Source organism: Callithrix jacchus, chromosome 15 (assembly GCF_049354715.1).
Source record: "Callithrix jacchus isolate 240 chromosome 15, calJac240_pri, whole genome shotgun sequence".
Taxonomy (NCBI): domain Eukaryota; kingdom Metazoa; phylum Chordata; class Mammalia; order Primates; family Cebidae; genus Callithrix; species Callithrix jacchus.
In genome coordinates, this window is record NC_133516.1 from 17,837,700 (window position 1) to 17,854,761 (window position 17,062).

The following is a 17,062-nucleotide window of genomic DNA, read 5'->3' on the forward strand; positions in this document are numbered from 1 at the left end:
CTCTTACTGGTGGACTGTTAGTATCACATTGCGAGATGAGATACATTTTGGTGTAGTCATCTTTGAAAATTACAATCTGCTATAGCATATGAACAGATAACACTGTATTTGGGGTCTCTGTTCTGGTGCTGTGAAAGAATAGAAGAGGAGAGTGATTAATGAAAGAGATAACCTTCACACATCCTGGGCCTTACAATTTGATGTATTTAACTTATTAAGAAATGTTCAAGACAGGGGCAACAGTAGATGGAAAGGCATGAAAGAAAATGAGCAGAAAGTGTTTAAAAGCTTGGGTTGACAGGAAAAAGACTGAGTTGTGGGGGAGGTGATAGGATAAGTGCCTGGGCAGGGGAGGTAGGACAGTATCCTGAAGCGCCTTGAACATCTAGTTAAAACGTTTGGCTTTGGGGAGCAGTCACTGGCTTCAGAGCACAGGCATATAAAATGATCCTCTTCGGTAATCTCTTCCATCTACAATCCTTCTTTCCTTTGATAGTAAACATATCATGTCTGTTAAAGTTTGCTTCCTAGCTTCAACTGAACACAGACTCCCAACCATGGAAGCACTTTAGATTTTTTTCTTTTCCTTTTCCTTTTTGTTTTTACTCACCGCAAACAACTCTAGAATGGCATGCATTTGAACAAACCACAAGTGATTTCACTCTTTTAATTTTCAGTGCTTTTTGGCTAAATGCAGAGTGAGAAATTCATACCTTTTTCAAGCAGTGTGGGTTCTTTTTCCCAATTTCTGTCATCCATCTGGTTCTCTGGAGGTCTTGGAATCCAGGAAAGTGTTAGTTCACTGTGCTGAAATCCAAAAAAGACTGCTAAACTGTGAAAGAAAATTTGCATTCCAGAGACGCTGAAAGAGTTAGTCCACCACTCTTTTTCAACAGCAAGGAGAAAACATCTGTACTTCCTGCCTTTTTTGTCTTTAAGCAGTTATAGAATGAAAAACCCTGTACTCCCGGGCTGTGCCTTTCATACCTAGTTAATACAAATCAGTTTTGGCAGGGTGGGGGAGGAATTGAAACATGGAATTATTTTATTTCTAGTGTCAGAAATATTACAGCCAAGATACAGTTTAAGTGAAGCAAATAACCAGCTTCCTTTTGAGCTCCTCATGAGATTTCATTCACATGAATGGGTCCCAGAGCCAGGTATCTGACATACACATCAGCAGTGTTCTGTTCGGAAGGAAACCCCACAGTCACAGATGTTGGCATCTCTTTGCAGCCTTCCTAAGTCATGGTGCTGCCTTTTCTCTATTGGCAGAAATATAATTAGAAGGCCTTGTTCTCAACAGAAGCCAAATGATTGCCAAATCTGTTCAACTGATCTCTAGAGAATTGAAGTTAGCTCATGGCCCTCTGGCTCTTCTCTTTGCCACTCCCAGGAGTTACAGGCTTAAAGTTATCCCTTTCTTTTGAAAGAGGATCAAGTTTGATTCAAAGAAGCTTTTCTGTCATCTCCAGGAGTACAAAGAAAGACCTTCTATGACCCTAGTTGTTTGTGGCTTACTATAATTTAGGAAGTAATTGTAATTCATAAAGCCAGGTAGATAATAAACATCTTGGCAGGGCTGAGTTTCAGACAACTCTGAAGGGAACCAACATGTGAATGGAATGGTATTGGGAGTATTTCTAGTCTCTGCTTGCAGATCTTGATTCTAATAGATGACTCAAATTGGTTTAATTCTGATCAGAAATGTGCAGGCAGGCAGTCATTACTGTGTATACACATAGCTGAAAACATCATTGCTTAAGCACGGGTTTTAGATATTCTCCTGGATGGGTTAGTTACCCATGGTAGACAAATGCTGTAAGTAAAAAGAGCATTGTCCTAATTTCTATGCTGTGTGATTAACTTCAGATCATTTATATTCCTGGGGAAATATGTAGCACTTTTTTTTTTTTTAAGAAATATACTCTTGCAGAAATAGAATAAAAAACACAAAAGTTGCAGGATGATTTGATGAATCTAGGTTAGTTAATGTTATTTAATTTTGTATGCAGCCAATACTTATTGATTGCCTGTTGTGTCTTAAACACTGCTCCAGAGACTGCAAATGCAGTTGTGTCTTGAACAAACTAGTGGGGAAATGACTAATAAGCATGGTAGAAGTGTGGTAGTTAAATATATGACGTGGTATCAGATAGTGATAAGGACTATGAAGAGAGTGGCACTATAAAGAGACGGAGTCTGGCCTTTGGAGAGGAGGCTTCTGAAATAGTGTAGTGATGGGGGCCATCCAAGGATGCTGATGAAATTTTGAGTATGTCTATTGGAGTAGATACTGTTGGATGACTTTTTGGAATATTCCCAAATGACCGTTCATTCATTTACTTACTAAAATATTTACTGAGCTCCTTCTCTATGCTCAGGCATTGTTCTGGGAACTGAGGGTGATGCCATGAGCAAGACAAAAAAACCATGCCCTATTGAAGCTTTTGTTCAGTTCTCAAATCGATCCATTTTAAGGGACCAAAAGGCCTATTAACTTAATTCCCTTATTTTGTAGCTAACAGAATTTTGGTTTAGAGGAGAAATGCTTTGCACAAACTCACTGCTGGTGGCTGATGTTGGGAAAACTAGAATACAGCCCTCGACTTCTGGTTTATTTGTCCTTGCCAGTGTACCATACAGAGTCTCTGTAAACATCTATTTCAGCAACTCCAGTGTAGTGCTGGGGTTAGTTAGCTCTGTGACCCAAATAAGTCTTTTTGTCTATCAAGGCCTCGTGTCTACTCTTAATAAAAGGTAACAACATTGAGGGTTGTCAAGATGGTGCTTCACAGATGCAGGTACCAGTGGCTTTGTTGGATCTTGATTAAGATTAAGTCAAGAAAAGGCCAGGTATAACTGCTGTGAAGTAGACAGAGAACTCTATGAGACTTCTGATCGGCTCATAGACTTCCCTGTACACACTGTAAATGCATGACATGCAACTTCTCCATCACTTAATAGGTGCTCCAGGTATGTAAACTAAATAAAATACATGGCAAGAAAAAATATCTGTTGGAAACAAAACCACAAAAGCAAAAACAAAATAATCTGTATTTTCCCAAACATGATATTCTAGGGAGTATGGGTACTTGTGTGGAGATCTTATACTCGTCTGCTTCTCTCCAATAATAAGAAAGATAGAAGTCGACCTAGTTGATTAGTCAGAGGCTATTGAACCAAGATAGAGGGTCAATCCTTCTGTGGAACAGTAATTCTCCCCAGAAAAAAAGAGCTTTATAACAATATCTTTATATCGACTTACATTCTTAAAGAATGCTTCTCCCATTTCGTGTCATGTTTAATTCTCACAATTCTGGAAGGTTGATAAGGCAGAATACTTAAGATCTCATTTTATAGATGAGAAAATTGACACCTACATACCTTATGGAATTTTGTTCAAGGTGCTGTGAAATTCCAGCTACTCTGGAAATTCACTGCTTCAGTGAAACTGTTCTGAGTGTCTGTTAATAAACTCTATTTATAGGTTGCTGATAGTAGGAATTATGAAAGTGGACCTAAGGCTTCATAATGTGAGGCTTTGGATGCGATTATCTCCTCTGCACTGTTAGCCAGAGGGCCCCCATATTTATCAGTGTGCAACAATCTTGTTTTGACAGTGACAAAACCCAAGTAATGTAATTTACTCTGCTTAACAATTTTTCATTGGATGTGTAATTATGTTAATTTTTTCATATTCTTATTGTTAAAAGTTCCAGAACACCAGAGAGAAATGTTGGTCCTCCAAAAAAGGACCTAGTGTGGAGTTGAGAGAAGAGCCCTGCATAGAAACCATGTCATCTGCATCCCGGCCTTTTTCACAAAATAGCATACCACTTTGGGCAAATATACCACAATAGGCAAATCAGCTTCCCAGAATGCAGTGTCCTAGTGTATGAGGTGAGACAGTTGGACAAGATGATTTGAGGAATATTTCAAGCTCAGACAAACTATGTATTTATGAAAAGTATAGGAAATCTGCATGCTAAAGATTAATACCTGCGGTCTGTATAATTGCCTTTATATGGAATAAGGTAGAAAGATATCTGAGAAACTTGCTAACTGGAGGACAGTGTGAAGTAGAATGATGAGCCTTTCTCTTTATACTTTAGGAAACACAGGTTTAAATCCTGGCTGCATATATAGTTATGCGGCATGTAATGGGGGAAAGAATCTACCATTCTACCTCCTATACCAGATTGCTCTGGAGATTAGATGGGCTCCTGTTTGCGTACTTTTAGTGAACTTTAAGGACTATACCAAGTCAAAGTATCAGCTTTTATTTTTCATGTATAAAGGAATACAAATTACTTTTATGAAGAAGCAAGAAATGTATGGATTTGCAGTATAACAAGGTTTACATAGAAGAAGAGCTTTTGCACAAAATTCCCAGGAAAGCAAGTGAAAGTCACTTCGCAATCTAGAAGCTCATTTTATTTTATGACATTATCCAATTATCCTAGAGTATTATTACACAATTCCTTAGATAATTCATTCTTTAAAAGGACAAATATGACCAGGCGTGGTGTCCCACACCTGTAATCCCAGCACTTTGGGAGGGTGAGGTGGGTGAATTGCCTAAGGTCATGAGTTTGAGACCAGTCTGACCAACATGGTAAAACCCCATCTCTACTAAAAATACAAAAATTAGCTGGGCATGGTGATGTGTGCCTGTGGTCCCAGCTACTCAGGAGTACTCAGGAGGCTGAAGCAGTAGAATCACTTGAATTCGGGAGGTGGAGGTTGCAGTGAGTGGAGATTGTGCCACTGCACTCCAGCCTGAGCAACAAGAGTGAGACTCTGTCTCAAAAAAAAAAAAAAAAAAAAAAAAGACAGATATAAAGTATAGGAGAATTAATGGTGAAAGGAAAAGAATTATAGAAATTAGAAATACAGTGCTTCAATGTGGTAGTTACATTAAATGATTAAAGGATGACAAGTTAATTGAATAAGTGTCCTAGCCCCTTCAATTCCCTTGTATAGACAATTTATAAAACCAACGTTTCTTATATAGTCAGGACTCTGGGTTCTCGCTTTCATAATATGAGAACTCATTGAAACTTCACAGCACTGCAGTGTAGACATTTCACTCATGTTTAGTAGATGAGGAAACCAAAGGCCAGAAAGGTCAAGAAAATTGCCTAGCTTTTTGAACCCAGGTCACCATGTTAGTAATGCTTCACTAATTCTCTTACTGTAATATGGCAGACCTTCTTTGACTGCTGAGTTAATAAGTCTTCACATGACTTATGTTGTAAAGGCAAAATCTGTCATTTACTTGTCTTGGAAGGAAAGGAATTCAGTTCTTTTCTTTCCCTCTCACAGTGGTCTTAGTCTTCTCTGATGTGTTCATTATGCCCATGGCATGAAGGTCTGATACACAATCACCAGCTCTCACTCCCCTTTCCCCTGCCCCACATTTTTTAAAGATTAGAAGACATTTAAGAGAAGTGTTTTGGAAGACCTAGCATGCCACATGGGTTACACATTTTAAGGTAAAATATTACCTCCCTGGGCACTAAGGTACAGATAAACTAAATGTTCTATAATTGAGATTTTCTTTTCTGATTTACTCGCAAGCTCAGATCACATTCCTAACCCTAGTGCTTAAGAATAAAAAAACAGGACATAATTTACTTTGTGAAGAATGTGATTTATAGCTCATGGCAAAATTGAACAGAACGGCCTAATTGCCCTGATCCTTTTGTTCTTTCTGCTGGCTTTTTCCTTATGGTTTTAGGGCATATTTCTTAATTTTAAAGCCAGTTTGTATAGTTCAAATACAAACAGAACATTTTAGAAGAAAAGAATTGTTTTTCTAAATTCTATATTAATAGTAACACATAGGCTTTGTCTGTGCTAGTTAAAACACGGTGTTCATGTCTGGCAATATTGAGTTCCCCTTCACTTGTCTTGGAAGGAAAGGAACTCAATTCTTTTGTTTCCCTCTCATGATAGTCTTAGTCTTCTGTGATCTGTTCATTATGCCCGTGGCATGAAGGGCTGACGCACAGTCATCAGCTCTCACTGCTCAATTCACAGACTTCGTTCCAGTATTCTTCCTGTGAAATGAATTTGTTTCAGTGCAGGCTTATCTGTGACTCCTCTCAAAGAATATTAGATAGTGAAGACTCTTGTTGTAACAAAACATTAATTCCAAAGTGGGTTAAAGTAAGTTTTTTTTTTAAGTCCCAAATCAAATCCCAACTGCAATGGAGTCTTAGAAAGTCACGAACCACCACCATACCATACTGCCTGCTCTCTCACCACTCGTAAGTAATTGCTCTCTTCCCTGTGTTCCCATCATTCATTACTCGTGCCTCATTGATAGCGATTTGCCATGGCCTTTGCCTAGAATCGAATATTAATAGTTGTGTCCATCTGTCTCACTGCTGTGGGAACCTTTGAGGGCAGGGACAGCGTCTCTGTCTTCTATCTCTTCCCCTGTACCTGCCAGTGCTCAACACTTTGTTCCACTCTTTAGGCTTTCTGCAATATTAGAATAAGTGAGAAGCCAGCTCTACTCTTTAGAGATGCATATGAAAAGTTTGTTTAAAGGGGGTTTGTAAGAAAGCTGAGGCAATATAAGCACTGGAGGCAAAAAGTTATACTCCAAAAGGTTAACAAAAAAAAAGTTGAAATTATTTTACTGAATTTTTAGGTATGTGTTTCATAGCTGTCATTTTCAGGGGTTGGGGGGGTATGTCATGACATCAAAAGAAAATACAGTTTAGAGATTTGATGCTATCTAATAAATTGTTTCAAAACTTTTCCTATTAGGAAAAGTTTCATCTGTGAAAGAAGAATCTTGATTCTTTGAAAAGTCACAGTCATAGGGATGGGATGCTATGAAGCTTGCAATTATTATTTACAGTCTGTTTCAAAACACACATAACATGCAGATACAAATATCAACTTAGATTAAGATATAGGCAAAGGACATTAAAAAGAGCAAGAGAAATGTTAATAAAAAAATGCATGTCTCTCGGGAAGGCAGAAGCTGTTGAAAGGTTATGTAGTATAGGGTCGTTAGAACTACCAAGTTAAAATGGTATCTTCACCTGCAAAGGAAACCCAAAAGTACTGCCATCATTTGGAAAACATTCTTGATTACCAGAGTCAAGGTATAATAAGTTTGTATTCCATAATTAAGTTAGGCAATAGCAGTATTTGAAGTTCAAGTAATGGCACTGGCATTTCAAGAGAAATTGGCTGAGTCATAGCCCTGCTCCTTTTTTACTGTGCCATATTGCCATTCTGTTGGGAACACCTACCCACACTTGAGCTGTATCTCCCAACCTTTTTCACATCACAGTTCGTGTGGAAAATGATGGCATTCATTCAGCACACTGGCGTAAGTGGATGAGATCTCTCCTATCCCAAGGCAACCACTCAGGAACTCTGGACACCTCTGGTCCCCCTGAACCCTCCCAAATATGGTCCACCTGGAACCCACCTGAAGTACATTTTCTGTTAACCTGCCAGTTGAGAAGCTCTACACTAGAGAGTGGTTTTGCATGGTTAAATAGAAAAACAAAAACTTAAAAACTTATTTTATATGAAGTACTTACCTGAAGTATATTAATTCATTAACTAACTGATATTTGTGGAGCATTAATTTTATACAAGCTTACTGTTGTAGATGCTTGGGATCCAGCAATGAGTTTTCTCTCTTATCCTGTAGGAGTTTAGCAGAAAAACTGTCATAAGATCTTAATATGTTTTCTCTATTTATTTGCATGTAACTTGCATTTAATAAGCCTGAATGTCTTCTTTCTATTTGAAATACAGAGGGTGTCTGCTGATGTATAGAATCAGTATAATGTGATATAGCGGAGAGAGTCTCCATTGGACAGAGAATTAGGAGACCTGTATTCTAACTCCCAATCTGTCACTAGCTGTGTTCCCTATCTATACCTTAGATTTTTGAATCCAGCAGTTGGACTAGAATGAAGGTTTTCAGATAGTACAATGTGCATCCTCCCACAGGTTTCATCCTTATGTGCTTCAGCCTGAGGTGATTTGGAGCTCTTTTGTGTGTGCTTTTTGTTTTTTTAAATAAATTGTTTCCCTGAAGAAAGGGTTGTGGGTGAATGGCCAAGTGAAAGGAGTTGAAAATTCCTGGGCTAGTGTAATCTGTAAAGACTTTTGAAGATTGAATGTCTTCTAACTCTCTCTTTTTTCTTTTTGTCCTTATCTCAACAAGACCAAAACTGTATCTAGATCATGAGCTATCACCCCTTATCTTTCCAAGAGTCTTTCCTGTTTCACAATATTGTTTTTGTACCTTTAAAAGATAAAGATGAATATAAGATCACATTTTAATTTTATAAAATAAAAATGTTAACATTTCTAAATGGCAGTAATCACTTTGTAGTCTTCTGAATCATCAATTACTTATGTAAATGAAGACTACATATCTTGATTTTAAATACTCAAAATTGAACACTTACATGCATCTATGTAATATATAAATAATGGTAATATTCTTATTTCTCTATCATCTCATTAGTAGTTCATGTTTATTTTACCTGTATGCTTCATTTATATTCAGGCGATTCTTTAGCTCTTCTGCCTGTGAGTTACACGTTATTTATAAAATATCCAAGGATAGAAAAAATACAACCCCATTGTCTCCCTGACTTTAAAACAGTTGCATATGGGAGTTTTCTGTACAAAGTTTATTTGTGATTTAATTTTTAGTTTCACTGAGTGTGTTGTTTTTAATCACAATTGTGTTGCCAACATTTCAGAAAAGTTGATAAGCTGTGACTTTTAGCAACAGAAATTGCTTTTTCTTGCTACTCTTACATCTTCTCACTTTAAGCATACTTTCATTGGAGTAACCTAAAACATTTTTTATGGGAAAAAAAAAATCCTTAAACAGTGCCTGCTGCAAAATGATTAACATTTGGATTCTTCATTCAGCTTTGGCCAGAGGCCTTCCACAGCTGGTTACCAATTATTTACTTTGTGTCATGGACTTTATGGTCCCTGGGCAAGGATGCTTAGTATTGTGGATACTGTAGATAGAGTATCCACAATAGGAACAGGAAGTTTAAGAAGTGTAAGGACTTCCTATACTTTCCCGCAGGTGTTGATTGCAAGGACACGTCTTCATAACTGTGTGCAAATCTGTTTCAGACCTTGTTTCCTAGGAAACACAACCTCAGACTAAGGCTTCATGGGAGGAGGGAAGAGCGATTGCAGTTTAGTCATAGAGGTTGACATAAACCACTAAATCAAGTACATTGTGTTCAGTGTCACAGGGGACACATAATACAATCCTATGGGAGTGGAAGAAGTTCCTTATTTTGCTTGGAATACAACAGAAAAAGATTTAGGAAAGATTTTTCACAAGAGGTGACATTTGAGTTTCACTTCGAAGAATGAGTAGGCATTCTCTAACAGGCAAAGTAGGGTGTAAGATAGTCTGGGCTTGTAAAAGAATGTTGCTTATTAAAGACATGGCAGAAAGCTCCATGTGGCAGCTGGAAGGAGGAGTCCATGAGACAGCAATAAAGCTGGTTCAGGAGTCCAGTCACAAAGCACAGTGCTGATATTGAAGGTTCGTAAGCTGGAAGGTGCTCTTTCCTCTTAAATCCCCAGCTATCAAACCTGGCAACCCTAGGAGAAAAAAAAAATGTGATTTGAATAGACATATTTAGAGACATCCCTCTTTCATTTATTTGCTTGAAGACTTTCTTTTTCTTCAAAACCATTTTATTTGTCAGCCATTTCATGTTAACTTAGTTCAGATGAACCCAATATTTATATGAAGAGTGTGCATCTTTTTGTCTGGCTTTAAAATAATCATCTATAACACAAAAATATCCTTCTATGATCCTTCAAATTCTACCATTAGCAGTTTCTGGAATTATCAGTGGAGGTGCATAGTAAAGGTAATGTAGTCCAAGTTTCTGGCAAATGAGCACCCCTTTCTCTGGTAAGGGGTTATCAGTTGTTTTTGTATATCTCTAGTAATGTAAACATGTACCTTTTCCGAGCGTTGTTAATATTGATTTATCACAGATTAATAAAATTATAGAGTTTGAATTAATCATCATTTTTCAAATGAGGAAACTGAGATGGAAGGAGGTAATTATTTACCCAAGGTCATACAGCAGATTTTGACAAAGCCATAAGGATAATTCACATTCTTCACCTAGCAACTTTCCTTTTTCATGGCTACATAATGAATGCCTTAGCTCCTTCTCTGAATTCATGGGAGTCAGGTAACTGGAGTACCAGTCCCACTGCTGCCTCCCATGCGCTCCACAGCTCAGGTCCAGCAGATCTGTTTTCAAAGTCTCTCTGCTCACCTGTGGAATGAGAGCTTGGACTAGGGAAACTCCCAGCCCCCTCCTCCCTGACATTGTGAGTTTCTTTCCTTTCTCAATGGCTGCTAGTGGGCCCCAATGGAGACTGAAAGGGGAAGACTGCAGTAAAAGGTGCAGGCTAGTGAAAGGTAACATGTCCTACATCACTCACTAGCCTGGGATACCATCGACTGCATTCTTGAAAACATTATTTTCTAATTTGGGGACATTTTGCAACAGGCTGATTCTAAGCATATTTTATACTTGTTTCCCCTCTGTTTCAGAAATGTTTGTATTACCTGTCCTTTGAATACAGCTTCTATAGACCACAAAGTCTTTCCATAGAAACCAAGCCTTCTATATTGCTGCTAGTTTTGAGTAAATGAGCTGAATCTTGCAGCCAAGCCTCAATGCAAACAAAAACATTTTCTGGTCAAACAGTTTCTGGTTATTCAACTCCATTATGACTTAAAAAAAAAAGATAAAAACCCACAGAGGAGCAAAACATAAGTCCTGGGAAGACAATTTCCAGCCACATTAGCTCAGATTGTCAGCGCAGAAAAGAAACAGGCCCTCATTCTTCAAACCATCATCATCTCCAGACTCTTATTCTGTCCTCTTCTGCTATTTTAATTTCACCACTTCAAAATGGGAAAAACAAATAGGTTAATAGTTTCCATGCGTTTAGACTGTGACCAGAGGCATACTACGCAATTTCAGAACCTCAGGCAGCCGCAGCTCTGAGGGAAGGATGATGATGGATTTACCAATTCATCTTGGGATGGATTCCAGAGTTAAGGGAGTCAGGCCAGCACTGTGCTGCCAGAGTGGGATATAAACAATATTCTTTCATTCATTGTTTTTGCACACATTTGTCTCAGGCTTATTTCTATTTCAGACAATATACTGGGTTCAGTAGGGACAGAGAAATACATTCTTAAGGCATAGTGTCTTCACCGAATAAAATTATAGTCTGGTAGAGGACATAGACATGTGCACAAAAAATTTAAATAAAGTGCACACTTGAAGTATTGTCAGCAAAGTAAATAAAGTGCTCAGGAATGGGAGAGAAAGAAGCAATTCATTCCAGGTGGGACCATTGAGGAAGGCTTCCCTGGGGAATTGGTCTTCTGGCCTGTACCTTGAAAAGTCAGAATGGCAATATGCGATACATCTAGGCATTAGCCAAGGCACAGAAGTTTCACATAGGTTTGTACAAGAGTGAGTAGTCTGGGATGTTATGAGAAGCTGAGCTTAGAAGCGGGAGTTGGATACCATGTAAAGAATTAGCTTTTTTTAGATTGTGGAGCCTTTGAGATTTTGTTATCCAGAAAGGTATTTGTACTTGATCGCCTCTGTGTTTAAAAAGAAAACTGGAAGTCATTGGAGACAGGGGCAAGGAGAGTATTATAAGAAGAGAGACATGAGGACACTAGTTACCTACATAGAGAACTTCTTGCTACATAGCCATTTATATATCCTCATGGTAAGAGAGCAGTTACTCCTGAATTTCCACATCCCATTCAGTTCTGCAGCTTTCTAATGAGATTCATTTCCCAGGTTTATTCCAGATTGTAAACTCAATGAGTTAGTCCACATATCTCAGTTGGAATATAGCATTTTACATCTGAAACATGGTAGTTTGGTAAGAGTATGGGATTAAAGGGGACGGTGGAAAGGTAACAGCCGATCTTTCTGAGATCTAACTCACTAAGTGGTGTGTCTTTTTTTTTTTTTTTTTTGAGATGTAGTCTCACTCTGTCATTAGGCTGGAGTGCAGTGGCATGAGCTCAGCTCACTGCAACCTCTGTCTCCTGGATTCAAGTGATTCCCCTGCCTCAGATTTCCGAGTAACTGGGATCACGGGCGCACACCACCACACCCAGCTAATTTTTGTATTTTTAGTAGACACAGGGTTTCACCATGCTGACCAGGACAATCTTGATCTCTTGACCTCGTGATCCACCAGCCTCAGCCTCCCAAAAGTGCTGGGATTACAGGCATGAGCCGCTGCACCTAGCCAAGCGATACCTCTTTTAAGGGATGCTATGTATTTTTAAAGCTTAGCATATTTTTAAGGCCAGATAAATGAGTTTCTTAATTCACTTTTCCAAACCAGCTCCCTTGTACATTCTACATTTCTATCAAGAGTTTATGAACTCTAAACCTGGAGATGGAGTGGGAATCAAGGCTTTAAGTGCTCGGAAGCCTCATTTATTATGCTGAGCTCTGATTTGGGTTCTGTATCTAGCTTGCTCTGTCCCAGTCATCTGACAGATGACTCTGTAAAAAGTTAGGGGCCTTAGTGATCACTCTGTGTCTTTGATCATGAATTTTAGATGTAATAGTGAAGGATTCTTCAAATGGGGAAGCTGAGTGGTGTAGTTCAAAGGTCAACAAACCATAGCCATGGGTCAAATCCAGCCCACTGTCTGTTTTTGGTAAAGAAAATGTTACAGGCACACAGTCATGCCCATGTGTTTGCATGCTGTCTGTGGCTGCTTTCCAGCTATAACAGCAAGATTTCGTTGTTACACCAAAGCCAGAAACATTTACGATATGGGACTTTCTGAAAAGTTTGCCGTCACCCTTGCTATAGGAAACAAGAAAAGGAACAACGATAGAAGTCAGAAAACATGTGTTCTCAGTTCTGGGCTTGCCACCTCCTACCTGAATGATACTAGAAAAGCCACTTGACCCATCCAATTGTGCTTCTTTCTCTCTATAATTCACTTCTTTGGCCAGTTTGTTCACTGGTCGATAACACCTGTTTTATACTTTTAAGGGCTGTTTTAAAGCTGTAGATGTGATTTGTAAACGGTAAGAAATGCCTTCTGAAGAGCAGTGTGACAAGGACCTGAGACAAGCTGTATTGTGAAGCTGCTTGTCATGCAGTATGGACTTCCTTCTGTCCCCGTCTAAGGCTGCTTTTGTTTCCTTCCTCAGAATACTCTGGAGCAGTGCAATGTGTGTTCCAAGCCCATCATGGAGCGGATCCTCCGAGCCACTGGGAAGGCCTATCATCCTCACTGTTTCACCTGCGTGATGTGCCACCGCAGCTTGGATGGGATCCCATTCACTGTGGATGCTGGCGGGCTGATTCACTGCATTGAGGACTTCCACAGGTAGGCAACCTACTCTCATTTCCACCCTGCCTATCCTTTTAGAGTCTGCTCTTACTGCCTGGCATATGGGCATACATTCTTCTCTCTCAGAACTATAACATTTCAGGATTTAGTGAGGCCTTTAAAAGAACTTATTGATTTCCTCATCTAATGCCAGAATTAATATCAGACAATTCATGCAGTCATCCAGCCTGGCCTCTGGATCAAGGCTTCCCCAGAGCTTCTCCATTGCATCTCTGGGTAACTCCATGAAAAAGTTGGCTCAGCCATAGTGTGTATGTATTAGAAAGAAACAGGGTCCTGGCCTAAATATCAACAAAATGTGTGATATTTGGCCATTGCTGAAATTATTTGAGCTCTTCAATTTGGTCATTAGACCAAACCTTCTCCTAAAGCTCTCTCAGATGTGATGACCCAGACTTTTCTCAAGAGCTAATCTCTACATCCCTACCGCTCTACTGATAAGAAGGTATGGGGGACAAACACAGAGAACCGTTCAGTTTCTATTATTAATACAAGCTTCTCACATATTCAGAGGCTGTTTCATGCCATTGTCAACATATTCACTCCCTTCCCTGACCTTTTCTTCCACCCAAGTCTTCTCTCTCTCAAGTTATTTTTAATAAAATTAATGAATGTAAATGTTCTTTTCAGGAGGATTAAAAAGTGATGCCTCAAGATCAAAAACAGTTACTCATAAGCCCAAAAAGATACATCCACGCTGCTTCATTTCTCTCATTTCTAGGTCCTTCTTTTCTGTATTACAGTGGGAGTCTTTGTGAAAATTATACAGCTTTGTATTTTGCTTATTTTTATTTGGCCAGTTTGTTAGTTAATTGGTTGATAACATTTGTTACACACACACACACACACACACACACACACACACATACACACACACTTTAAGACAAGGTCTCACTCTGTTGCCCAGGCTGCAGTGTAGTAGCGTGATCTCAGCTCACTGCAACCTCTGCTTCCCGGGCTCAAGCAGTTCTCCTACCTCTGCCTCCTGAGTAGTTGGGAACTACAGGCATGTGCCACCATGCCCAGCTAATCTTTGTATTTTTAGCAGAGATGAAGTTTTGCCATGTTGGCCAGGCTGATGTCTAACTCCTATCCTCAAGTGATCCACCTGCCTTGGCCTCCCAAAGAGCTGGGATTACAGTTAGGAGCCACTGTGCCCGGCCAACATTTGTTTTATATTTTTAAGGACTGTATTCCACCCATAGATGTGATCTGCAAATGCTGGACTCAGGTTTCTGTATGTATTTGCTGGGTAGTGGCTTTGAAGACAGCCTTTGTAGCTATCAAAGAGATGGAGCTTGTATTACTCACCAAGTTGGGTATCCATTCTATGGCCTCCAAGTGTACAGTCTTATGAGTTAATTTTCACCACTGTGTTGATTGTCAACAACCAGGAAACACTTACCACAAGCGGTTTGGAGACCTGGGACTCATATTTTAAAAATGAATTTCCTGACCACTTTCCAAGTAGCAAAGAAAGTGAAAACCTCACCAAAGGACGTGAGGTTGAATGAATTAAAAAATCCCAGAGGCAGAAATTTACAACCTGAATTAGACAAGGAAAGAATCACTTTTAAAGGGCAGTCACAGCATAAATTGTACTTCACATATTGATACTTTTAGCTTGTAATTACACATTGAAAAAAAACCCTGAATCTATTTAAGGGAAGTGAAAAAGATATCAGCGGGGAGTATGTTCTGTCATTGTTTCTCTCCTTTCTTAGACTTACCCTAATCCAAGAAAGACTGATAGATATAATCAGAGCACACATGTTTCTGTTGCTGGAAAAGACTGATATGTTACACCCCTCAATTAAAACAGGAAATCAATTTTGACAAATGTAAGTTTATATCTATGCCATTTATCTTTCATGTCTAGGGGTAGGGAGCATAATTAAAGACTGGTGACTGGTGACATAAGTGTGTGAGTCTGAAATCTCCCAAAAAGCCGACTTGAGCATCTAAAAGGGGGGAAAAATTAAAACACCCTGCTAACCTTCCCCACTAGTTCAATACATGTTCAAACATAAATTAAAAGTAATAATAACATTGTCTTCATGATTGGTAGGTAGGTAGGGAGAGGTTTTTGATCCTTTCCCCATTTCCTAAAGGGAAATCACAAACTGTTTCACAGAACTCTTATTTATGAGCCTTAAAATTACTAGAATACAAAGCAGCTAAAAGTCCAGCATTGGCTGATTACTGAAAGACCAAGGAGAGGGCAGATAAAGGGATGTTCCTGCTCCAGATAGTTTTCTGGGGCCGTGTTTGTGGTCATTTTGAGTGAATCCCTTATTGTGAACCTTTAGAAAATGTATTTTAATTTGGTTCAACTCACATTTATAAAGAACCCTCTTGTGCCAACTGCTGCATTAAATGCTGAAGGAGAGAGATACAGGAGAGAAATTGCACAGATATATATAGAGAAGTCGCTGTCAGCAAGCAGCTTGCCAGGAGGAGGGCAGAGAAAGTGTGCAGACAGGGAGAAAGGGCTGAACTCCATGAGACAGGCACAGGTAAGGGCTTGCCCTGTCAAAGTCAGATCCCTTGGCTCTATGGTCAGAATAGGCTTTGCAGAAGGAGAATTTCAAGAGTGTTTTAAGTGGGAAACAAGGAGATTCCTGGCAGAGGGAATAACTCAGACTTTTTAGCCAGGGGCACAGAGTTAGGAAAGGGTTCTCTAGGTTCAGGGAGATTTGCTTTGCTGTAACTAGAGCAGACTGGGAGTGGAGTTTACCTTGAGATACAGGAGACCCATAAGAAGGGATTTATCTCACTTGCTTAGTCTGCCTTTGATTGATTGATTGACTGACTGAGATGGAATCTCACTCTTGTGGCCCAGGCTGGAATGCAGTGGCACAATCTCAGCTCACTGCAACCTCCTCCTTCCATATTCAAGTGATTCTCCTGCCTCAGTTTCTCAAGTAGCTGAGATTACAGGCACCTGCCACCACACCTGGCTAATTTTTGGATTTTTAGTAAAGACAGGGTTTCACCATGTTGGGCAGGGTGGTCTTGAACTCCTGACCTCAGATGATCCACCCACCTCGGCCTCCCAAAGTGCTGGGATTACACACATGAGCCACTGCATCCAGCCTTAGTCTGCCTTTTAAACCAGTGCTTCCCAGATTTTAATGTGCCTATAATCCATAGAGGGATCTTGTAAAACTTTGCGTTGTAATTCAGATCTGGGGTGGGGCCTAAGATTCGGTATTTCTGTCAAGCTCCTAGGTGGCCATGCCCTGCACTTTGAGTAACAAGGTTCTGGAATACTGTTTGTGAGGCATTGTTAATGGACCATCCTCTACATAACCACCTTTAGTCAGTGGTGGTTCATATCCTCCATCCTACTGGACATGCAAACTTAGACAGATGTCATTTCAGATGACTGCTGCAACCACTACTGACTGTTTCCTAGAAGACTATCTCCCTGACCTGAACACACACATACACATTTTCTCATTTCACCTAAATCATTACATTTAAAGTCCCAACTCAATTACCATTTCCTCAAAGGACACTTACCTGATCTACACCCCTCATGTTTGGATTTACATCTTAATCTCTGTGTTTTATAGAGATTTTCACATC

At 39.4% G+C, this 17,062-nt stretch overlaps 2 protein-coding genes across 34 annotated transcripts in view; one reads left to right on the forward strand and one right to left on the reverse strand.

The window, feature by feature from the left end:
• LPP (LIM domain containing preferred translocation partner in lipoma) overlaps positions 1-17,062 on the forward strand; it is a 745,086-nt gene that overhangs the window by 709,608 nt on the left and 18,416 nt on the right. For all 26 annotated transcript variants that reach the window (XM_035276043.3, XM_078350484.1, XM_078350478.1 and 23 more), the window contains one exon: positions 13,269-13,447. In XM_035276043.3, the coding sequence (XP_035131934.1) occupies positions 13,269-13,447 (179 nt within the window). The remainder of the gene's footprint in view (positions 1-13,268; positions 13,448-17,062) is intronic.
• Positions 1-17,062, reverse strand: part of LOC103788187 (uncharacterized) — a 245,189-nt gene that overhangs the window by 28,300 nt on the left and 199,827 nt on the right. For 3 of the 8 annotated variants that reach the window (XR_013527210.1, XR_004734715.3, XR_013527207.1), the window contains one exon: positions 1-17,062. This exon is cut by the window's right edge. The gene's annotated coding sequence lies outside the window, so the exon portion shown is untranslated. The other 5 variants (XR_013527206.1, XM_078350504.1, XR_013527209.1 and 2 more) reach the window with 4 other exon arrangements.